At 36.6% G+C, this 25,755-nt stretch overlaps 1 protein-coding gene across 1 annotated transcript in view; it reads left to right on the plus strand.

Annotated features, from left to right (window-relative positions):
• DCP1A (decapping mRNA 1A) overlaps window positions 1-23,671 on the plus strand; it is a 34,687-nt gene extending 11,016 nt beyond the window's left edge. Inside the window, exons 4-10 of the mRNA XM_082487649.1 lie at window positions 1,475-1,541; window positions 7,853-7,991; window positions 12,298-12,417; window positions 16,394-17,158; window positions 19,667-19,732; window positions 21,649-21,867; window positions 23,480-23,671. Of these exons, the coding sequence (XP_082343775.1) occupies window positions 1,475-1,541; window positions 7,853-7,991; window positions 12,298-12,417; window positions 16,394-17,158; window positions 19,667-19,732; window positions 21,649-21,867; window positions 23,480-23,560 (1,457 nt within the window). The 3' untranslated portion in view covers window positions 23,561-23,671. The remainder of the gene's footprint in view (window positions 1-1,474; window positions 1,542-7,852; window positions 7,992-12,297; window positions 12,418-16,393; window positions 17,159-19,666; window positions 19,733-21,648; window positions 21,868-23,479) is intronic.
• Window positions 23,672-25,755: the final 2,084 nt, after the last annotated feature.

Below are 25,755 nucleotides of genomic sequence, written 5' to 3' on the forward strand. Positions count from 1 at the left end.
GAAGCGAAGTAGAACTTCAGTTTGTTTTACAATATTGTTATAGAAATGAGGTGTGGGCATGACTTTTTGAGGGTTTTGGTCCAATGCAGTAAGCCTAGGATAACTGGCAGGTCTAGAAAAAAAAAAGTTTGATAAATAATTTTTCCTCTTTGCCATGGCTTGAAATAATTATGAGTGGACTTTGGTTGAGATTTGACTGTTTTGAGGTGAAAAAAAAAAAAAAAAAAGTGGGGGGAGGGAAGGAAAGGGTTTCACTTTTAAATAAAAATCTGCATCTGTCTGGAAAAAGCTGTTTAAAAAAAAAATAAAACATTCTTTCCCTTCACTTTAAGTCATAGTTTTATAATTGGTTAGTGATTTCAACTTCATAAAAAATTTGGCATGAACTGCAATGTAAAAATGAGTTTTAAAAGGCTAAAAGTGACTTTTCAGAAATGAAAATATTTTAGTGGTAACATAAGTAAAGTGTCCAACTGCCTTTGATGTACTTGGACATTATGTATTAACAAACTTCATAGGTGAACCAAAATTTAAAATAACCTGCTTTGTGGGTTGGATTAAATACAATTCTGAAAAGAGTTCTTCAGATTTGTTGTGTTGGTGCAACTGTGGGGAGGGGCAGTGAGGAGATGAGTATGTGTGTGGGTAAAAATGGCTTCTCTGAAGTGGGATTGCTGGATGAAGAAATAGTACATGGTACTACTGACAAAGTTTCGTTCTCTGGAGTATCTTTCAGCTCAGTGATCGGGATCTACCTCTGCCAACTTTCAGTGGAATTTTACTTACTCTGAAAGCAGAATGGGGCATAATGTCTTGCTGAGCTGGAACCCTTTTGCCATCATTGCTTTGTCCATGATAACTTTGAAGAGTAGGGTTCAATATGAATCTAGTTTTAAGCTGCTCCATGAATGTGACAGTAAGATTGAAGCTTTGGTACTGCTTCTTTGCTATACAATTACTTCTCTTACAAAAAGAATTTGGAGAGGGAACCTTCCAGAGAGCCTCTGACTGAATTGTCATACCGTAATTCAAACTTCAGTATTTTTGTTGAGCTTCAAAAGTGGAAAAATTTAAAAATGAGTGTGTTGTGTTTTGTTTTTTTTTTTTTTTTTAAAAAGGATGTTCCTTAGTTTAAATGTTAAAGCCAGTAATTCAAAACAGAAGGTTGCAACTGTAGTAAGAAGGAATCTGGTAGATAAAACTTCATTTTCCTGACGCTTGAATTTACGAACAGTATCAACGTTTTGAAGTTCTTGTATTTAATCTGACTGAAGTTGTATTTGTATTTGCACATGTGCTATTTCTGATTATAAGTAGCGGTCATCACATACAGAATATTCAAATAGAAATTGATGGCAATTCATATATTGTAGATCTAATGGACTGCTGGTGTGTTGCTTTTTTTTGCTGTTTATTTTATTTCTTTCTTTTTTTTTTATCTTTGTCTTACACTTGCCTTTTTCTTATTTTCAAGTGTCAATTTACAGTATCTGGTTTTACGACAAGAATGACTGTCATCGAATAGCAAAACTCATGGCTAAGTAAGTACTGCAGTCTTACTCTGTAATTCTTTTATCCAACACAGAAAAAAAACCCTATTAAATGTGTTTGGTTTTTTTCTCACTCTCCTTAGATAGAAAGATACAACGTTCTTGCTGGTACCAGTATTTTTTTAGTAACCAAAACGTTAATTTTGTTTTTTAAAAAACTAAACTGTTACAATTTTCAGTTAAGCATTAAAAAAATCAGTTGAAGTATTAGTTGGCATTCTCCAAAGAAAGCATGTGTGAACACAATTTATTATTTTATATTTTATTTTGTATAGGGGTGCTGGCAAAAGATCCTCTGATGCAGAAAGTGTAATTAGATAAACGATGGCCATGTTTTTTGGTTGGTTTTGTGGTTTGTTTGGTGGTGGCCTGATTTTTGTTTGGGTTTTGGGAGGCAGGTGGTTTAAGGTTTAGTTATTATTCCTGATTAAAGTGAACCGAATGGATAATAGTGGGAGAAGTAGGAGGAATCAAATAGAATTAAAGTGATGTTAGGAGAGTAGGCAAAACTATGAAATATTAGCAGCAACAAGCTCTTATTTTCTGGATTGTTTGATTTTTTTTTTTTTTTTTTTCTTTATTTCTTTCTTTTTTTACCCCCCTTTGGAAATAATTTGGTCTATAAAGCTGCCATGTCACTTGCTTTTATTTTGTAGTTCCAAGGGCTCCTAGAGATGCCATGCAGCAGCAGAACTTCTGAAAGTGGTGTCAATTTAAAGAAACCATAAGACAGACTGTTTGCAGTAACATGGTTTTGTTAGTTTGTTTCAGCTGCTGTGGCAGTGCAGTTAGCCTCTCTGTACTGTAGATGGTTGCACTGCCACAGCTGAGGAGGGCTTCAGACTAGAGTACAGAAGTTTGTGTGAACAACAGAGCTCAAAGGAGGATGGAACTGGTTGAGCTGGCAATGTGGCAGGAGGTCTTTAAAAGATGTTGTGGTTGAAGAGTGTTCTTGCACCTTTTGTTCCTTCAGGTGAGGTCCCTTGCAGATTAAGCCAAGGCTTTTTACTTATAGAAAAGAATGAGAATGAACTTAAGCAAATCTTCAATGTTCTTACGAAAGGAAGGAGCTTGAAGTGTGTGACAGGGTAGTTACACTAGCAAAAATGCAAAACTGCAAAATGCAGATGTACTGCACAGCATATCTTCTCATCCCTGGTTCTCTGCTTTGCTTTTCTTTATCACGCTCTACTTTCTGAACTTTCTTTTCTAGAGCATGCCTTAAACAGCATGTCATATCTTGCAAGTCAGGATATCTTGAAGACTGGCAGAACTTACATTATATGGAAAATAGTCATAGTGTAGACATTTTAAGCTGGATTTTAATTTATTTTTCTGGGATTTTTGCTTTGGGTTATTTTGGCTTTTCCCCACAGAGTCAATGTAAGACAATACAAATGACAGGCTTTAATATCAAGGTCTCTTCCTAAATTCTTATTTTTCTTTTCTCTCATCCTGATAACGCTATACAGTTCCCATTTCCCACTTTTTTCTTTTTCCCCCAGCTGTGTTGGACTTTTTTGCTGTTAATTCACTTGTCCAAATGTAAGGATTAATTATAAGGATTAATGGAAAACAATTGTGTGAAACTGTTGGAAATTGTTACCAAACCAAATAAAATGTCTATTGCCTCTCTGCTTTATAAACAGAGCATCAGAAGGGCAAAGTTTTCTTTTTTTAATGCACCTTTTAATTTAAAACCATGATGAGTGTTTGCAGTGGGGGAGAGCGCTGAACCCTTCAAACTCTACCAAATTATTCCTATTCTGTAACGCACAGCTACGCTGCAGATCTAAGTGTCACATAACAAAACTTGAGTTCACTTGGTATGAAATTAGTCTGGTCACTGTAGCACAAATCATGGGCTGTAGATACTTCAGGGATCTTTGTAAGTGTGATCAGGTAACAGACCAGTCTAGCCATGGCTCAGCAGTCCATAAAGCACATCTAGCCTTTTTGCTGGATTCTGTAATATTCTGGAAATAGCTGTAGGTTCGTTTAAAGTCAGCATGGGAATGATCTAAGCTTTACTGTTGTCTCCCTATAAATTACTGTAGCCTGTCTTTTGTTGGGTCCCTGATGCCTGTATTGCAGATTTATTAACACGGAGAGGCAGAAGTGCTGAAGTTGGCATTATTGCTTCGCCCCTGTTTATGGTGCAGATACTCGCACTTGTAATTGTAGCATCTCTGCACCCTAGAAAGCTTCTGAGATTACAAATTATTTTGGAAGGTCAAAAAGCTGAATTTATTTTTTTTTTTAATGTTGGAATTTGTTACGGTAGGTGTTGGAATGATTGTGGATTAAAAGTATCTCTGAAACTGAAATTAGAGTTAATGCATCAAGCAGACTTTGGGGAACATGTATTGAGTTTTGTCCCTTCAGATTTATGCAAGCAAAACTAGAGAAATCAAATGCATACATAAAGATTTATTGATTGGATATTGACAGAATACAGACAGTTAAATTTTGCTGAGCTGGCTAGGACCTTCACTTGATTAAAAAAAGGTATAAGTGGTCTGTGCTAGCCTAAGTAGTGCTGAGTCTTTCATTATCTGAGTGCTTTTTTTCTTAACACCTTTCTTTATTAGATTATGGAATGTCTCAATACTTCTAGTTCTTTTTTTCCTTTAAAACTGTGCATTTGTTTGGGGGTAACAAAAGTATTTGCAGAAGCCATTTTTATACTAAGAAAGGTATTTATTGCAAGTATATTTACTTGTTGATAAAGCACTGTAGAATGAAATCACACTTCATATGGTATGACATGCCTTATAGCTTGTGAGTATCTAAAGATTCATACTAGGGAAAATGAAATGAAGGCATTCTAGTTGAACATTACTGTAGGATGGAAAAGCTGTACTTCGGAGGCTTTTGGTACAGAGTTGATGAAAAGTGGGTTGGTACTATTATGCCAAAATTCATTTCCACAAACATCAAGCTTTCTCTCCCCCAAAATGTGTAGAAGGCAGTCAGAAGAAAGGTAAAAATGCTGATATTTCTGTGTGCTTCTCTACAAGAGAATTATTTCATCCTGGGATAAAAGATGTATTCAAAAAAACTTAAAGTATACTTTTTAATTAAAAAAAAAAAAATAAATTGCATCTTAGAGAAGAAAAACTGCATTTCAGTGCATGGTATCAGGCTTAGTTCAGTATATTTTTGAACTAAATATTTATGTTGTCTTCTAAGGTTATTAATTTTGTTCCACAGTTTTTGTCTTTGCCTTGGGTGCAAATTTAGATTGGCACCCTTTCGTTTAGGTGGGGTTTTTTTGTATCATTGATAGGAAAGAGTACTGCCTTTATAGTACCTCAGAGCTTCAGAAACATAACCATAAAAGGTTTCAAGGAGATTTGCATTCTGTTTCCTGCTGTTTGACTTGACCTTATTGTGCCAGACCGAGTTAAAAAGATTGCAGGCCACCCATTTATATTTTGGTGGCTTATCTCTCAAAAGAAAAGTAAATTAGTGTTCGTGGGCTTTGTAATCACAGACTTCACTTCTCACATTCTCTCTCTCTCCCCCCTGCTCCCCACCCCCCGTTCTGTGAGGTTGTGCCAGGTATATTTTCAATGCTTTAACTGCAGATAATCTTAAGCAAACTGTCACAGCAGCTACTGTGTCCCTGAAGGAATGTGTGCCTCTTCCGCTATCTGATATAATGGAAAGGAACAGCAGGCCTTACTTAAAAAAGATTTAATCCTGGATTGCACACAGAGCATGCTTGCTGTACAGATTTGCTTTAGTTGATTTCCCCACCCCCCCAGCAAAGGTATTCAATTTACAGAACTTTTGTGTGTGTTTGTTTTTTGGTTGTTTTTTTTTTTTTTTAAGAATTCTAGAATTTTCTGAAATGAAAAACTTTTATGGGACTCATCAAACTGCTAACTTTAGAAGGAATTAATTTGCATCAAGTCAAGATGATTGTTTATGAGGGATGAGCTTCCTAGAAGTAGGACAGAAACTAGGAGTTTTCAAATCTTTGTGAAACTATGGCATTCTGACATGTAAATTTATAGGATTTTTTTATATTTAGGTTAGTCTATAGGCTTTTTTTACCCCATTTCAACAGACCCAGACTGGCTCCTGAGATACAGGCAGCAAGCTAGAAGTGGGAGAGAATCTCGGAGAGCTTTGGGAGTAGACAGTTTCACAGTTACCCCATCACCACCATCTGAATGTAACCTGCACAAGACAGAAGATGGAGGAAGAGCTATTAGCCAAACATCTACATCAGAAGATAATTTAATTGTTATTCTTAAAAAAAAAAAAAAAAACAAACCCAAATTTTAAAAAGGCAACAAATACTTCATAATGGACAATAGAAAAAATGTTACAAAATGTTTTTCAGAAACCTTTGTGAAACATTTCTGTGAAATGGATGTACTCCTTGAAGATATTTTGCTGTGAGACCAATTAGTACTATTTTAATGGGAAGGTGTTTTGTTGAAGCCTTCCGTACTACCTAGTTAAGAGCAGAAGGAGGGTCTCAAGGCCTGAAGCCTTTGCTTCATCTATCAGGCAGCATATGTATGACTTCAGCTGTCCAGAATTTTCCTTTTAAATAAAGTATTTCTTTTTTCTGATACAATTATGCTGACACTTAAAATCTCAGCAAAGTATTTTGGTTCTTTTACCTTGCCCTTTCTCATCCCCAGTTTCAGAGTTGAGTTTAGGTAAGTCCGAAGTCAGGATTGTATGACCACGTGGGCTGCTAGAACAAAATGTTCTCTCAGGGTGTCACCATAGAAACATTTGCACAGTATTGAGCTGCTTCATCCAAACGAGCACATGCTGCAGGTCTTAAAAATGTCAGAGTGTAGATTGGCCTCCCTATTCTGAGTTACATTTGCAGGTGAGTGCTTGCTTACAGAGAAAGCTGTACGAATAATGAGAAGCTGGTTAAATAAGCAGCTTGAAAAATTAAAAAATTTCAAAGTAATTTTGAAAGCAGCATTGAATTCTTAAAAGCCAAGTCTAACCCTTTTTCAAATAAACACAGTTAAATTCTAGCGAAGTAAAGAGACAATTCTAGCGAAATAAAGAGACTTGGTTGCTAGAAAACTGGGAAGAAACTTCCAAGACTGAAACTTTCTTTTTTCCTCAGAAAGAGCAACATAGAGGTGCACATAAATATCTAGTTACTCTACAGTCTACACAATCTAGAGTTACTCCTGAATCCTAACTGACCCAAAGGAACTGGAGGCTGGAATGATTGATACTTTCTGTGATTGTTATGATGGCACCTCTTGGCTCCCCCACCAGCCATCAGTTCCACAGATTGAGAGTTCGCAAGGGACATGCCAGCTCTAGAGCTCTGCCCTGTTTACAGCACTTGTTTTTTCTTAACATATTTGATTAATGCAGGCTTAAAAAAGAAGGGATTACAGGCTGGTGTGTGTTTATTTCAAGAGGATAAGCTTTAGCGCATTGCACAGCCATATATCTTGTGAACTGCATATGGATTAGGAGTAGAAATATATGCTGCCTTTACTTTTATTAATGAAATGTACCAGGTACACATCGTCTTCTTCCATATCTTAACTGCCTTTTAAACTGACATTTTTTGATACTTGAGGCAGGTAGGGGTGGAGTAGAAGTGGTGAATGAACTGTAGGCACCAAAGGCTGGAAGAAAAGACGTAAGTGGAATGACTACAGGGCAGTTAGAGAAGAAAATGGTTTGGCCTTCTTTCCAGAGCCTTAAGTGGGTGAGTGAGGGGTAACTTGCTCTAAGCCTCCTTGCAGACTGACTTGAGAGACATGTGATGTGAGCCAGCACTCTTCTTTCCCTGTGTCTTTGTGTTGTATAATGGTAGGCCTCATCCTAAATTAGAACTGTTTTGTAATTGATTTCATTGAATAACATAGCTTGATTTGGTTAAATATGGAAAAAATGCATGTTAGGAAGTAAAGAGTTAAAAAATGTGTTTTACTCAGTCTATGGTATGGTACATGTGCTCTTTCTATAACATGCTTGAATGACAACTTATTTTAATTTAAAAATGTCTAAATATGACAGTTTTACAGAAGTAGTGTTTAATGTAGGCGAACTTTGCGAGACACAGACCAGTGCTGTTTGGATTGGAGATAAATTGTACAGACCATTTGACAATTTGACTTGTATAAACCTTGTAGCAAATGAAAACTTGTGTAACTTCGGTCAACTGTGTGTTAGGATTTTATACAGGCGGAACAAAATGTGTTAATGTGCTGGGAGTACATTTTTCTTTACTGCTTTTTGCAAGATGTTAACTCCAGATAAAATTTGAAAATCATGTTTCTCCTTTCCTGTTATAGAGTGGTAGAACAAGAAGCTCAGAGATCGCAGCAAGTTTCCCAGGACCGGAAGAGTCCCAGCAGAACCAATGGCTGCAATGAAAACAGGCCCATTGACATCCTGGAAATGCTTAGTAAAGCCAAGGATGAATATGAACGAGTAAGGAAATGTCTCGTCTCCTTTTTCTTTTTTCTTCTTTTCTCCCTAACCTTATGAACAAATAAAAACACTACTACTTCTTGGTTGGGCTTCATGGTTGGACTTGATAATCTTAAAGGTCCCTTCCAACCTCAACAATTCTATGATTCTGAATAAGGGGCTTAGGACATCATATGGAGCCTACTGAAATAGCATGCCCTGTGATTTCTGAGAGAGAGATGATAGAGAATAATTCTGATATACTAAATTGTCCTGTACAATACATTCTAACTCAAGATTGCAAAGTAGTGCACCTAAGCCATCATTTAATGGGCCTATGTATTCTTATGTTTGAATTACTACCTTCTGGGGGGAAAAATACAATTTTAAAAACAGATACCTGGAGATGCAGACACAACAAAATATTTTTCTAAATATTTTTGCGTGGGCTGCTTAATCTCAGTACTTGTCTACTGGCTTGTTTTGTGAGATCATTGTCAAAGGAAACACGAACGCGTAGTATATATGTAACATTGTAGAAGAACGTACCACTGAACGGGTCTGGTTTTGTGATCTTGAAGTTCCATTATTGTAAATATTCCTTATAGTGGCTGACACTTTGGTTTTTCAGTTTTTTTGCTCTGTATTGAAAGTCACTGGGGGAGATCTGCTATGATTCATCAAAAGCATTCATTGAGCTAAGATGCTTTGGCATGTTGAATAATATAGCAAAAGCTCAAAAACTCTGTGAGCTATCCCATGTCTGTGATACAAGCATGGATGTACAGTGACTTAGAGAGAAGGGGTAATGTGGGGAAAAATTCATATTTTAAAACAGTTTGGGATTTACACGTTGCATGAATTTGTAAGTTTTATTTCTGTAATTATTACCTTAGTGGGCAACTCTTTGCTGACGTTTCATTATTTTTCATTTTTAAGAAAGCCTGTCTGGAAACTAGTTTTTAACACATCAGCTGTGTTTTGTTTAAAAAGCAGGCATGCTCTACCATTGTTTCAGTAGCCTTGTTCTCAGACTGATGTCTTGTTCCCTCTCTCAAGTACACTTTACTAGGAAACAGTCTCTCTTTTCAGACAAGGTAGGTTGAATAGTGATCATGTGATCCAACTTGAAATGTAGCTTGATATACCCATTTTACAACATTTTCTACTGCTGTGAGAAAATTTTGTCTCTGGGAATAGCAAATAAAAATTGTACCCAACAGCATCTGTCTCTTTTTAGTCTCAAAAGAAGTCTTGTGATAGATATTAGAGATTTAGTCATTGAGTACATTTGTAGACTCTGTGAAGCATATTTTTAATAGCTGCAGACTAAGTATAACAATACTGTTCCCCCATCCTTCTGATCCCCAGTTTACTACTTCTGTCCTGTCTACTGTGTGTCTGTCCTTTTAATAAATTATCTGATTTCATAAGGGTGAGTGTGGTATGTATTGCCAGTGCTGAATTCACAAGTTTGTATAATGGAGGAGAGTATTAGTTATCTTAGGACTACATAAAGTAATTCCTTCCTGAGGACCAAATTCATGCATGCAGGATGAATATAAGGGTAATATGTGGAGATCCAAAAAAGGAAACAAAGATTCTGAATGTATGTACCTCTCCCCAAGTATAATAATAAAAGAATGTGCAATAGTAAAAATGATGTGTGAGTATAACGTTGCAGAGCTGTGGTATGCTTTTTGTTGTTGTACTGGTGGGAGAAGAGTCAGAACATTAGTAGAGCGCTTGATTCCTTCCAGAACTTGCTTGTCACAGCAGAGTTCCTTTGAGTACTTGGGATTTGAGTCTTTGTAGGATTCCAGATTGTTACAGTACAATGTTGGATGAGGAGGAAAGAACAAACACGTGGATTAAGCCTTGTATGAGCCAACTTAATTTGTCACTTTCTGCCATAGATTGAGGGCAGATGAATGTGACAAATGATAAAATATATTTGACCCAGCCTAGATACTGTGGTTTTTTGAACGCTTTAAATACAGATTTAAAAAACACAGATTTCTTCTGATTCTCTTGAGCATCAGTGCTGTTTGGGGAGGTGTCTTTGTATGAAGGCCAGCGTTGTGGAAGTAGCAGCTTTTGTGAGAGCACAGAAGCAAGCATCAAAACCTGAATGAGTCATCTTTCAATGTTGTATCAATTGAGCCAGGTTTGAAGAAATTGAAGGCTTTTGGGGAAGAAAAAAAAAAAAGAAAACACACACCACAAGAACTCACTGTTTTGGTAGTGCCATCTTTAGGGTGTGATGAAACCTTTCTCCCTCTTTGTCCTTGCAGTATTGGATAATATACATTGCCAACAGATGGCTCTTAAAAATGACTCAGAATGGATATTCCAGCTTCTCCTCTCCTAATTTTTCAGATCTTTTTCATGTGAGAGTACTGAAAAGTTCCTAAGCATCATAGAAGAAGCTCTGTAGACAAGTAAAATACTGATGAACAGTCAATGGTATGCAGATTATGGGCTGGACAGTCAATGTCTGCGGTGCCTGTAATACAATAGGGAAATATGCAGGGCATGTACTACAGTAGAGCTACTATATAATCGGGGGGGTTGTGTCTTGATCTTGATTATTTGTTGTTTGTGTGTGTCTGGTTTTTTGATGCTTTTAGAACACTAATGAAACTAGGATAATGATTTAATTTCCTATTTGTGTATGTATGTGAACTGTACACGGAATCTGTTGAGCATAATCCCATAGCCTGCTACGATTGTAGTTATGTAGAAGTTGCCAGATAAACAGAATTGAGCAATGTTGGTCATGTTTCAAGCAAACTTCTTTGGAGAATGTTCTGTTGACCACCTCAGCTTTAGCAGCAAACCTCTGGCACATTAATCTTGGAAATCCGTGTAGCCAAGGTATGTCAGTGTTAAAATGATTAGGTAACCAACTTGGTTTGAAGATGGCTTCTTGAGAGACCTTTCCTATCTTAATTATTTAAAAAAAAATGTTTTATGGCACTCAGTAATTGTGCATGAATTTGTATTTAGGAGCAGAAAGTACTTATCTGTCTGGTACATTCCAGATGGATCATACAGTAATCCTTGTGTGCAGCCCACATGAGATTGGCAGAGTGTCAGCATGAGAAGGGGGCAGAGAGAGTGAAAAAGAGATTTATGAAGGTCTGAGTGATTTAATCTAGGATTCCAAATCAGCTTAATCCTTCAAGTACTTGCTACATCAAGTCCATATGTGAAAATGAATGAATTTTGAGATTTTTTTTTTTTTTAAATGAAGTGAATGGATGCTTTTTATAGTGTGGCGTTTTGTGTGTGTTTCAGTGTGAGCATGGAAGCATCCTCTAGTGAAAAGAAAATTATGCTTTGTCTGATTTTGTAACCACAATGCATCCAGCATTTTAAGCAGAGTTTTTGACCTTCACATTAGTGGCTAAAAGTCAGAAAGATGGGAGAAGTTGCTTCTCACCTCTGTCCTTAAATCACAATATATAGTCCTGATTCTGTATTCATTGCTTTCAATAAGAAATTGAAAACAAAATAATAATAAAGCACAGATTGTTTTTTAACTTGTTGCTAAAAAGTTTAACCCGTACCTATTTTGCTGCTGTGGGTAAGTGACCAGAGTAATCATCACATGTAGTGCTGAAGTTCGGCTGTATCATATGCATAAGGTGTAGTTTACCTATTGAAAACTAACCTGTTCTACAGTTTGGTTTTTTTTTATCACTGGTGATTTAAACTGTAATACAATTTCTATTTTCTATTTATTAAAGATGGAAGTCAACTCTATCTGTAAACATACTGTCTGTTATAATGCAGGTTGCTTGTCAAGTTTTCGCTGCGTTCACAGAAAACCAAAGTAATACCTACTAAAAATACATGTATGTGGTTAATTAAACCTGGTGCAAATAAGTCAGTGACAAGCTCTCTTGCCAGCTACTTAGAATAATTTCTGACAGGATTTTTTTTTCTAAGTTGTTTCTAGTTTGGGTTCTTGATTTAATAAAGTATAGCAAACTTCCTCATTACCAGCTAATGCAGATAAAGGATGTGAAAAGCCTGCCTCTTTATTTTTTTTCCTCAGTGAAAAAGTATGAAGCCAGTTGTCTTTTTTTTTTTTTTTAATAATAAAGAGTAAAAGCTGTATGAATACATACCAGATGGTGGATGTCATGGTATGATTTTTATTTCCTAAAATTTGTCAATTCCACAGTGTCTTACAAAAACCAGTACTCTCTACTTCGTCTGTATTTCAAGATGCCACGTAAACAGGATTGTAGTAGTGAATAAATGTAGACTTAAAACTCATGTATTTGTGTTAATTTATTTTTTTTTTTTTCCCCCCCAGAATCAGGTCAGTGACTTAAATATTATATCAAGTTCTGGAATGCAACAAAATGCAAATCCACCAAAGCCAGAAAGTACAGAGCCTTCAGAACAAAAAACTTCATTACAAGTTCAAGACCAGGTATGTTTAAAGGTATGTTTAATCCAAACCTAAATAGGGTTTGGGTTTTTTTTGTTTGTTTTTTTTTTTTTTTCATTTATTACTTTGTTTTGGAACCAAAATATTTTTTGTCTTAGAATGCCTGCAGCATAGTCTACTGAATGTATTACCGCTTTAAATAAACTAAGGGGTTTCAAAACTTTTAGGATCCTAAATTCTGTCTTTTGACTTAGCATTTAAAAATACAAGGTTATGTCAGACTACTGTGAATATCCACGTATGTTTAAAAGGGCTGACTTGGATTCTGGAAGAAGTCAGTCTGTGGTAATGTGCAGGATGACTTGCAGAGCCCAGAAGCAAGAAAAGAGTACCTCTGCCACATTATTGGGCTGAATATGGCATCAGTTAGCTGTATACTCTGTTTCAGTCTTTCACATATGAACTCAAGTACTGTTTTCTTGTGTTTGAGACATCTACTGAAGATTTATCTGTGCTGCCTTCAAAGCTACAGCTACAGTCCTGCTAACTTAATCAACAGTGAGTTGCTCGGCAAGAAATGGAAAGTGCCTCGGTCACGGCAGCACCAAATTCTCTTTGGCATAACTGAAAATGTGTTTACCTATCTTCTCCCACACTTCTGTAGCTTGCATTGAACCTCTGCTTGTATGACTGTTTGCCAATGGTGTCAGTCAGCTTGGCTGATTCCTTCATACTTAGATTATGGAAAAAGTGTGTGTGGTTTTCTGTTGGTTTGCTTCAGGGGCTTTTTGTTTTGTTGCGGGAAGAGGAAGAGTGTTGTTTGGGGTTCTTTTTTGCTGTTTTAAAAACTCTTTGGCAGTATATTCCTTGAACCACAGGAATATACTTTCTCTCTATGTATATATATACATATTTTTATATATATATTTGAACCACAGGAAACATTGCAAAATACTTGGTATCATCACTGGGGTGACTGGAATAGGTAGTAGTTCAGTATTTGGCTCCACTTCCTAGTAAGCATTTCTGCGCAAGGAAGCTGTAGCTTCATATAAGACTTTTTAGAGATAAATTTAGGAAAAAAAAAAAAAAATCTGCAATAACTATATTCTAATACTTAAGTAACTTGGGCCTGCTTACAGTGCCACCCAGCGGGCATGGAAATGTCAGTAGGGGTTCTCCTCAGAAAATAGCCCACTGAGGTGAGTGGCCAGGCCATGGTTTACTGTTGTGTTCCTGATTCCATAAACCACCGTGTCTTAAAAATGAAATGCCCTATGAAAATGTGTGCAACCTTGCATTTAGTACTTGTAAACAAAATACTTACTTTGTAGTAGTAGTAAATAATTTCCAGTACAGGTTAGGGCTGGGGTATGAGCAGCAGGAATCTGTTTTAGGGGACAGGGCTGTAACAGTTAATGAATTAAAATGAGGGGTGGGGGGTTCGCTGGGATTATTGGCTATGGCAGCCCCCCCTACCCCCTCAGCAGCACCTCTGCTTTTGGATCAGCACAAGTGACAGACTGACCCCTGGCAACCAGCTTCTCTTGCTGCATGCCTGGTCTTGAGACCTGGCAGCAGGGTTGCCTGAGGCTTTGTTTTAAAGAAGATATATTTTGGGGATGGGGGGCGGAGGGGGTGTCACTCCATGTAGACTGTATGCAATCAGCTGAAGTGCCCCACCTGTGCATGGAATTGCAGAACAGAAGTCAAATAACTACTAAAGGAAAAATTTGAAAGATAAGATTCTAACAAATTGCTCTGAAGTAATTAAGGAGAAACAGTCAATTTATAGAACAGGTGAAATGGCATATTTTTAATTCTGTTGAACTATTTAAAATAATAGCTGCAGAGATATTGGGGAAAAAAATAATCGGGTAACATAATTGATAAGAATTCTATAAAAGCTAGTTAACTGGGTACAAGTGTATCATAAATGTGTTTATTCTTAATCATGTTTGTAATAATGTGGGTAACTGGAAGACTACCAGAAAAACACTTAGTTTCAACTGTAAAAATATATTTTTTCATCCAATTGAAACAGGTGACCATTGAAATAAAAATATAGTGTACATATGATAAGTACGGTGAGATTCCTAAACCCCCGCCAAAATGTCACACTTGCATGTTGATTGGCTAACTTCATTTCATGCTAAAGAGATCACAGATATGGGAATAAAAATAAATGTCTTCTCTGTGATATTCTGAAGTTCAAGTGTTTTATCTTGGCAGTTCAAAATGAAAAACAGTTCTAACATTAAATGCTTTTGTGCCAGCAATTGGCAAAACTGAATCAGAACACTGAAATTAAACTTTATAGTGCCAGCTCTGACTGCTAATTCACGTTTCAATGTATCTGAAATGATTTTTGAAGAAACCCTCTGAGCAGCACTCTGTTCCTATTGAGTGAAATGATGCTGTTGCCTCTTTGCAGCCCCTGCTGGTAAGGGTCTTCAGAACACACCTAGTTGATGATACACTCAAACTATACCTCAGCCACAGATGGGGCAGGCAACAGATGTGTTTTATACTTCAGGCTGGAAATTATCTTCATGTTTGAGATTGTATCCACATAAGTGGCTAGTCTGACTTGGATCAGAACATGGTAGAGATTTCTGTTTTACTTGAGTTTTGTAATGTATTAATCATAGAATGAAGGAAGGCTAGTCAATTTATCATACTGAAGTGAAAAGCTGAGTTTGAAATGAGATGCAATAGTGATTTTTCTCTTAAGGGAATCTTTACAGTTGAAAGACAGGTTTTGGAACAGTATCAGTGGAGAAAAGTAAAACAACTTTCTAAGGAGAATTCCTAACATAATTAATAAGGCTTAAATTATAGAACATATCAGCTGCAAAAAGAAAGTGTGCCTGACTTTAAGCTAGCTAAAAATGAATAACAACAATTTCAGTAGAGATTAGTAACCTGGGCAGAAATCAGTATGATTTCAAGCTGAAGGTTTTCTTGTTAGGCTACTTGCATGCTACCAGTACTGGCATACCTTCACTGCTGTTATCCATGCTAGTAAAATTAGAGCTAGCATAGCAATGTCATGGTACAGTAGTTGTCATTGTAAAATAGCATCTTTGTTTAGACGTACCATCAGAATACACTGGAACTGTGCTGCAGGCCATTCAGTCTTTTGAACAGAATGTTGTATTTTAGTCCAGCTGTTTTACATAACTTCTGGTCCTGTGCAACCTGAGGGGAAAAAATAAAAAAAAAAAAAACAGGAAAATTTTGAGATTAAGGGTGTTAATAGCTGTTTCTTTTTAGTGAGACACATTTTTAAACACTTTCAGCAAAATATTAAAAAGATGATATCCTCAACATCAGATTTTTCTAACAGTGTCAGTGCTGTAGGCTAGATGTATGTTTTTGGGAGAGACTAAAGGACTGGTAGATGTAATGGTGTGTGTATATATACACACTTTTCAAGGAGATATATACGTATGTTTAGGTTTACATAGATTCTCTTACCTATTGTAACATCTATTGCATTGTTAATGAAAAGGGTGAGAAGAACTGTCTAGGCACATATTGCTAGATTAGTCATGTACCTCCAGGTTTCCCTGTTCCTTTTGCATCTTGTAGGCCATTTAATTATTTCCAACTCTACAAATTCTATGTCTATTTTGTTCAACATGCGTGTTGGGGTTGTTTTTTTTTTGGTGGTTCCCTGCTCCCTGAAGTGCCTTGTGTCGTTAGGACTGATCGATGATGGCAGGTGCCATCTTAATTACATAACCATATGTAATCCATAGCCCTCTTTACCACTAGTGCACAGTCTGTCCATAGAAGGCTATAGAGAAACAGCTTATGTAGACAGGATGTTCCTTGTAAATGAAATTGATTTCAAAATTCCTGTAAATAAGGCACACTTGATATCCAAACTGTATTTTAAATGCATTTGAGCTAGTTGTCTTTCATAGTTTTCTTGAAATTGTAATCGACTGTGAAAGATGCACAGTGGTGTGTATGTTTCTAAACTGAAAACTTCCTTTTCCCTTCTTTCTAGCCATTTCAGTCAAGGCAGAAGCATCTGACTTTGGAGGAACTGTTTGGAACTTCTGTACCAAAGGAACAGCCTGCAGCTCCGTATCCCAATCCAGAGAGAATGGAAAAGTTGCAGACTGACACCTCTGCCAGAGAGCAGCACAGTTTGCTCTTGCCTTTTTCCTTTGACCAGTCAACAGTAATACAACAATCACTAGGGAAACCTGAAAGTCCGAGCGTTAAAACCAGTGCCAATCCTTTGAATCAGCAGGAATGTTTAACACCTATGCTAATACCTCCAGCTTCAGTTTCCCAGCCTGATGTAAAAAATGTTTCAAGTTATTCAGTTCGTTTAAGCCCTAATCTTAATTCAGCCTCGACAATGGAAGCTGCCCCTGCTCAGATGCTTCCTGGCCTAAAACAAAACAAGAGTATGATGCAAGTTATGCAGCAAGCTGCCAAGCAGATATCCCCACTAGTGAATCAGCCGCCATCTGAAGTGAACCACGCTCCACAAAATCTAATGGCTGGCCAAAGCCAGCTTATAGCACCCTTGACATCAACAAGTACAGGAACTGTCTCAAATACATCCCATACAAGTGTTGATCTTCTCCAGAAACTCAGGTTGACCCCACAGCATGACCAAATGCAACAGCAGTCTCTCCCTAAGACTTCCTTAACACCAAACATCTCTGCCTCGGTTGGCCAACTTGCAACACCAGAAAGCTTCAAAGAATCTCACAGTAAGCCATCAACCTTGAACAGCAAGATAATCTCTCCCCTTCAGGTATTCTGTGGGTTTTTATATCCATGAAGCTTTAGACTGTTTTTAGTCTACATGTATTTTTCCCTTGGAAAATGTGCTGTTATGTATTAGCCTTTTAAAAATAGTTAAGGACTTCCACTGTGTGCTATCGATTGAATTGCTAACATAGAAATCCAATTCCATTAGTTTTATATCATTAGCATCTGCTATCAGTGACAGACCTGTCTGTAGAGGGAGACGTTTTTCAAGCTGGTGCTGTTAGGGGATGAATATGTCCTAAAGAATTCATCTGTACTTGTGTCAGAAAAATACTGTTAAGAACTGATGATCTGAGAAAGGACAGAAGAGTACAGACTGATCAGTGTTATGGGAGTTGATGCTGTGGAAGTCTAGTCTGTACCTTTTTTTGAACATAAACAATTTCCTGGTTTTGGTTATTTTGCTTTTGGATGTTTTGTACTCCTTCAGTTTTGACCACCTTCTTGGGGACACCTGTGGGCTACATTGAGATAGTTATTTAGTAAAATGGATTGTAAACTGATTTATTTTGTCTAATTGACTGCCTTGATTTGTTTTATATTACTATCACTTACAAAGGACCTCTTAACTTTTTATTTCTTGGAGGAGGACCTATTGTCTATGCCTTGATATAAGCCGAAGCAGTGAATTTATTTTGAGACGCTAGGTGAAAAAGTCACTGCTAGTCTGTAAGGTTCCTGCATCTGGCTTTATGTTAAATTATTTTCTAATCAGCTAGTGTTGCTCTGCTGTATCATTGGCTATGTCAGTAGTAAAGACATTACTGAGTTTGGGTTATGGGCTTGCTTTCTTTCTCCAAAGGAAGTAGTAACTTTCTATAGTGCCCACTTGTCAGCTTATCCAGACTTCGTTTTGTTGCATTATTATTTTATTTTATTTACATTCATGCAGACTAAGCTAGTGTTTGATTGTGTCTTCTTGCGTCTTGGGTACAGAATACAAACCACCAAACAAAACTACTTACAGCTACATCTGTATGAATTTCCTAATGTTTATTATTATCCAGCACTTGCCACTGGGTTTTAACAAGATCTTTGGTAGCCCTGTCTGGGTCAGCTGCTACTCCTTGCTATGAATATGGTGATGACTTAATCATAACAGAGATCTAACCAAAAGCTCAACTCTTCAGCCTGTAACTTGTCCTAAGCATTATTTTAGAATACCCTGTATTTTTCAAGTGTTGCTTTTCTGTCCTCAGAGGAATTATCCCTGTCTTAATGTTTAAGAAATGGGTGTGCTTTTATTGTGCTGTCTTTCTAATTGCTTTATTTCTAATCTACTGCTGCTGTTGAAAATTTTCAAGAAGGCTGTGACTGCTACGTGCTAGGATTAATTTAGTAGTGATCACCTTTTTGAGATGTTTGGATGGATTCATGATTCAGGGGGAGGAAGAGGTCCAAGTGCAGCATTGAGGAGCTCTCTTGATCTAGTGTTGAAGAACTGTACGTTTTGAGCAGTATTTTTCTTTAGTGTACTACTAAACCGTCGTACAGATTTGTCTGAAGACTGTGATATCTTTGAGCACTTAGAAAAGCTGGCTGGGTTTATCCATAACTGCCCTTGACTGCATTGATTCAACGTCTGCTTGATAGCCCTGGGAATTAGCTCTTCATATGCCAGTCTTGCACTCTTTCCTTCCACAGAGCTCACGATGTGTATATATTTTCATTAGACAAAATACTCCATAGTCTAAATATACTCTCAAACTAGCGAGAGACCTCTTAACTTTTGTGTAATTAGACTTTAAGAATTTGATCTTGTGCTTGTTACCACTTCATAAAGCTATTATTTTTGTCATTAAGGACTATCAATTCCTTGAGTGTTTCTTCACTGCAGTTCAAGTAAGCTAAGTACTGTCTGTTGCAAAGGTTTTTTTTCCTGTTCTGTGCTGCCAAGAGGTATTCCAAATGGCTATAACAAGCCTTTCCAAGAATGCCACAGGAATTTACTGAAGTACCTTATATGTGTCTTTTATTGTTTTTTCTAATATTTTTATACTTGAATTTTATTATATTATAGTCTTGAGATCGGACTTAAATATCTGTGTGCTGTTTGTACAGGTATAAAATACTTCTGAAATTCTAGCAGAAAACAGTATTTAATTTTTGTGGAGCTGATTAGATAGCCTACAGAAAATTTAACCTTCCTGGAAATTTAGCAAACTGCTTCTCTTCACTTTGTAGTATTTGGTTTGTTCCCAGTTTCAGTGTTTTAATGTTTAGGGTTTTTTTAAGTGTAGTAGTCTTTCTTCAGAAGTGTTTTGTTATGGCTTTACAGTTTTGCTATAATATTGAAAGCATGAAACATAAATTCAAATCTTTCCTCTTTTTCCAACCTCCCGATGACTATCTCAGTTTTACAAAATGGTTCAAATTTCATGTAAAATCTGTTGAAACTTGCATTTTTGTGCTTTCATAAAAACCAGAGAACCACCACTGGAAATTGAGCTGTGGATGCTAACTTGTGGATTATGCTTTCTTTTTCACTTAGACTGTACAACAAAACAAGGAATCTGAAGTATTTCCACAGCCAAAGACTTTGTCTAAAGCGAGTCAAGTAAGTGAATAAATGCTTCTGTTAAGTCGTTGTTTGGTTTCTTAAAAAAAGAGGAAGGATTTAAAACTGTGATAAACAGTTGGTATCTCAAACAGTCATTGCCCACTGACCATATTTAAAGCACTGTTATCAAGCAGAAACGAGCTGTACTGAGGCAAGTGAGAATTTCTGTGGACTGCTATGAATGACTGCACTTTGTTGTTGTACGGTGCCTCTTATTGTTGGTGCTAACACAGAAATGAGAATTTGTTTTTGGATCTGCAATCTGCATTGAGTTTGCACTATGTGAACTGAGTTTGTTTTTTGTCTTGTAAGCAAACAGTACTAGTGCTTTAATATTGCAGTAAGGTCTGTTAGCCTTAGACCAACCTTAAGCACCCCAGAGGCATAAAATGCCTTGCTGTCTCTTTCAGTTTTGCTGAGAAACCTTGTATCTTATGAAGAAGATACCAAGTCGAAAAAATAAATAAATAAAGATAGTGGAAAAGAGTAACAATCATTTTCTACTGCAAAACTTTCTAATAGCAAGTTTTAATGATCTAAATACAGATTTAACATTATTAGAACTGCCTTTCAATAACAGTTCAAAATGTCAATATAAAATTTCAGGTTGCAGGTAAAAAAATAACTGATAATAGTCAAGTCTTCAAGAATTGTTTTTAATTGCCTTTTTGTTATGTATTCTTCTCAGGATACCATCTGTAATTTAATTCTACTTTTCCTTTACCCGTGCCCTCCTTTTTCAAATCAGTTAAATTGCCTCATTCTTGTCCAACTTGCACTAAGTAAAAGCAGTTTTAGTAGCATGCCCAGATCTAATTGTGAAGGCAGTAAAAATGGTGCTGCTTAAAGTAAAATGCTGTTTTAACTACTGGCCTGCTATAAGACAAGCTATACAGTCTGTTCATGACAGAGTTAGTAAATAATTATCTAAATAAAAACATTTTACCTGTTTTTTGGAATTTTAAGAAATGTGTGCGTGTTGTATGGTAAACTGTATTTAGTTTAAACACATCTTCAGCTGATATCCCATGCTGTAAGTCTTCAATTTTGACTATAACAAAATCAATTTGCTAGTTCTACTGTTGTTGATGTTATGTATGTATTAACTTTAGATGGCTTTGCAGTTTTTTTTTCTTCTGAAGATTGTTGATTATCCAAGGGAAATTCTTTCTGCTGATATATCAAACATCTTTACATACCACATTTAGTCTTATTTTCTTTTGCATGAGATTGGCTTGTTTATTTTCTTTTTTTTTCCCCCCATGTTGGTCATTCTGAAAGTCTGAGCAAGGTATAGATGGTCATACTGAATAATAATTGCAGTTATCAGGAGGTTGTCAGAATTGCTCAAGGCTGATGCAAATATAATATACCTATACATTTGTGATTTCCCTCACAAGGGAAAATGTACTTAGAATATTTCAATGTGCTCCAATATGTTAATTATAGTTCATCAGTCATTTTAAATCTCTTTTTGAGATACTTTACTTCAAATTATAAGTGTATTTGTTGGAGACCACAGAAACAGGAGGGTGGGAAGCAGGACTAGCCTTTCTGTAAACTCCGAAGGAAAATAATAATTTGCAAAACAACTACAGGCTCCTTTGATTATCTAGCTGAAAAGCTCACCTCTTATTCTATGTGTTATGTTTCAAAAAATCTGGAAGGTAGTAACCACATGAAGAGGAAGGAGTCTTCATACAAGAATATTGAAGGCTGTCACCTTCTTCATCTTTTTAAATGAGAATTACTATTGATATTAATCTTCATAGGCAGATATTTCTTCATTAAGAGCAGCTATTCTGTAATACCTGACAATAATAGTGGCTTTTTTTTTTTTTTAATGTTCATCTCTTCAGCCTTTATAACTTCTTTATGGACATGGTGCTTATTAATTTTCTGTTCTTTTACAGGTTGCACCTCCGCAGTTTGTTACAACCACAACTACAGTAACGCCTTCAATCCTCTTGTCTCCTAGTGTTTTTCAGCAGTCAGCTACAAAAGCTACTGAAGTGGAGAATAAAGCCAATTCTTCTTCGCCTTTAACACTGGGAACAACAGAAATTCAGACTATACCACCTACTGTTCTCAGTAGGTCTCAGCTTCAAGAAGCATTGATACATCTAATAAAGGTCCTGTCTTTACAGAGCTCAATTTCTGAGGGTTGGGGTTCTAAGTACAGTAGCCAGTACTGAGAAATTCTGCGTACCCCATAACAAATTTTGCCCCGAAACATTACAAAAGTTGTTCCTTTCTGTTTGAAGGAGTAAGTTACTCCACACTGTACACATATTATGGCACAGATTGCTCATTTTGGTTGTGAGATGAAGGAATTAAAAGGACAGAGCTGTACATCAGATGTGTCCTTTCACATTTGTATGAATTTGTGGACAATGAGGAAAAAGTTGCACTAGCAGAAGGCCTGGTATGAGGATGGGGTGTTGGTTTTGTTGTCTTTGTAAGTGTTCCTGCTTTTCCAAGGAAAGCTTTCCTGTTTCCAGCTCCCTAGAACTGTTCCCAATCTTTAACTGAAATATGTGTCTTTGAAATGGAAATTGCAAAGTTCTAGTTCTGCTATTTCTAGGGACTAAATGGTTTGGTTGGATGCATCTGTGATGGTGGAAGTAGCCATGCAGTGAGATCATTTTGACCTCTAATGTCATGGTGAAGTTGCCATGAATGACACAGTTCTTTGTTAACTCAAGATTCTCTTGCCCTCTCCATGCTGATGTTAGTAGAGCTTACACCCAGAATGCAAGTCTAAATATAATGTCTTCCCAGCGATAAAAGTTGTTAGGACCAAAAAGGGCCACTACCAGATCCCATCATCAGCTAGGTTGCCTGTCTTATCTGCGTTGTTCCTTTTTGTGTGTTGGTGTGTATGTTTGGGTTTTTTTTCCTCTTTAAAGAGTTAAACTAGCTTACTTGTAAGTCTTGCAACTGAACTCAAGTGCTAGAAGTCTTACTCTCATTAGAGACATAGTGCACTGATTCTCACCCAGTAGTCTGAAGAGCATTATTGTAGTGACTTTAGAGAGCTGACTGGAATATTTGTCTCTAATCTTCTCTTTAAATAGAGAGATAGCTGAATGAAGACCATACCCTGCAGCCTAGGAGTACTCTTGCACAGTACTCCAAGCGGGAACTGCTGTGCAGATCTTGTGAAAAGAATACTACATCTTCAAGCTAGATGGTTAGATACTGCTTTTGCAAACTTGTCATCTGAAGGAATTAAACTCGGGAAATATCTCTAAATATTGTCTATAGATGAAACAAACTCACTTCCCAGTAATGCTTTGACATAAGAATTCTTGCGTAGCATGCTACAATCTCTTTCAGGCTGGTCTGACAGAAAAAACATAATTTCTGACATCATGCAGACTTCTATTTGGGAACCTGTACATAGGATGGAATTCTGTGTGTCTATGACTAAGGTTTGGACTCTGGAGGGAAGTGAAAATACATGGCCAAGGCTGACCTGGTGACCCCAGGTTGGCTGGTTTGTTTGAGCATTCAGTGTGCTTAGTGATCTCTTTAGCTGTCCCACTAGCTTCATGGCTCAAAGTCTGTATGCTGTCCAAAAAGCATTGCTGCTTGTACAGGTACGCAGCTGGTTCCATTCCCTTAACTTGCAGATAGCTAGCCCTATAAGGAATCCTTACGCAGAACTTAAATGGCATTAAGTTTAACTTTCTTTGCATCTTTTTACTGATGTTTCTAATGTGTTTTTCTTTTTTCCTGCAGAATGATTCCCGTTTTCTCAGCACTATTCATGAAGTCTACTTGCAAGTCCTAACCAAGAATACAGACAACATTAAGCTATAATCAAAGCTAAATCTACTTAAAATATATCCATTTTAGAAACAATTATGCCTCGTCTATAAAACTAATATTTTTGTAAAAGAATATTTAGTTTTCAACGTCTTGAATTTGAACCTGTTAAAAAGACTATTCCTTAAATACTTATGAAAGTAATGTTCTCAGAAGTGATCTAGGTTTTCACTGTGATCATCACCAGCAAACCTTTGTTTTTACTGGGGAGGGGACTTAAGTTGCATTTGAGCTCTCATTAGCATTAACTGAATGTGCAAATGTTTGCTCTGGCTTTCATTCCTAGCTGTATTCACTGTTCAAGGATTACAGACTTGATACTATTTAAACCAGCAAATGCATAGTGCAGTACACTACACCACACCAGAACAAAATTCAGCTGTGGTAGCGTAGTTCCCAGTTTGGAGGACTGAGGAAAGAGTAAAATGCCTTGTGGTTTAAGGTCGCAGGTGTGGGGAAGAAATGGGTCTAGAAGCCAGTGGCTTTTGGAGCTAAATCTTTAACAAAAGACTTTAAAATGTGATTTGCTCAATACAATGACAGTCTCTAGCTAATGCACATAAATTCATCTTTTAAATATTCCATTAATCTTACTTGCTTCTGCATCGCTGACATTAAACAGGTATCCAACTGAGTAAGGCCATTTTCTCTAAAACGGTAAAATTTGAAATATGCAAAATCCTTAGTGATTGTTTTTGGTTTGTTGTTTGTATTAGTTTTGGTGGTTTTTTTTAAGCAACAGATAGCTCTGTTGCATGTTGAAGTTCTCATTTTAAATTTGTAGTTAGAACATCACCACTGGAAGGCCCGCTTCCTCTTCAGCAGCGTTTGAAATACTTTACATATTTTGTTTCCCTTCTAGCTTAAGGGTGGACCATGTCATAGTTGGCTTTCATTCCTCAGTTGCATTGGAACTGTAGTGTTGAAAACTATGCAGGTGGGGAACAAATGCATGCTTTTCTTCTGCTGCCCTCTCCCCAGATTGTTAGTGCACACTTCATAGTCTGAAGTTTATCTAATTAATATGTTATCGCTTCTTATATGTGATCTAGTAATTCACTAATGTAAGAATTTAACTGGATACTTTCCCATTTGAAGTCAGAAAAAATCTAATTATAGTTTCTTATGCTGCTGTGTTGTTTTACCCATGGCTTGTATTTATTTCTTAAAGGCATGCAAAGGTAATTAATAAGACTTCAGGTCCCAACTTTTTCCAGCAATAGTAGTTTCAAAGGATGCTTTTCCAGTAGAAAAGTTTTGGTTTATTGAGTAAAAAGATAATCTGTAGTGAGTTATGATGCACTGCTTCTTTTTTTTTCCCTCAAGCACTATTGAAACATGAAGAAAAAAATTGTTTGGCTCCTTACAACGTATATCTATGTATATATATCCTAAGGACTAGTTGATGTTGATGTAGTCAAGATGCATGGGAATTTCGTTGGAAACTAGTAATTGAGCTTTAATTGTGACTTGTTCACAAATTGGTATGTTTTAGATACAACAAATATTTACATTTTTATGTATTTGAGCTATTTTAGTTTTTTCATAGCTTTTTAGTGGAAAACGTACTTTGTTTAGCACTAGCTGCCTTCTGAAAAGCTCTTCTCAGCCTTTGAGTTCAGTGTTTCCAGTTAAAATATATGGTATTTTGTTAGAAAAATGTGCAACATTCAGGGAAAGATGCTAATGTCATGCACATTCATCAAGAAATATTGGCTTTAATGGTAGCATTTGAATTCAGCAATATAAACAGCCTTGTTAAGTAAGATAGGAGCTTCCTGCATAAATTCTAGAGTTCAATACTGTGTATGCCCATAAACAATGAGACTCAAATTAGACCTAAGGTCTAAACTAATTTGTTTTGTTCGGTTTTCTAGAAAAAGTTTCACTGAAAGGGACAAACCAGTGAGCAGTTCCTCTGCACAAAAATCGATAGCCTAAACCAAATAGAGGCTTGCTTTCTATCTGGTTTTAGCAAAGACGACGTCTATAACTTCTCACTTCTTACAGACAGCTTCCCGTTGATAAAAGTTTCTAAGAATAGAAATATTGGAAGCTGCTAGTGCATATTTTTACTTTTTGCTAAATACAGTCATATCCAAAGATCTATAGATATGGTAGGAAGGAGTAGTATTTTGAGTTCTTCAATCATATACAATTGACAAAAGTAATACTGTTTAGAGTAGCAG

The sequence above is a fragment of the Vanellus vanellus genome, assembly GCF_965231255.1.
Source record: "Vanellus vanellus genome assembly, chromosome: 9".
In the NCBI taxonomy this organism is placed as follows: domain Eukaryota; kingdom Metazoa; phylum Chordata; class Aves; order Charadriiformes; family Charadriidae; genus Vanellus; species Vanellus vanellus.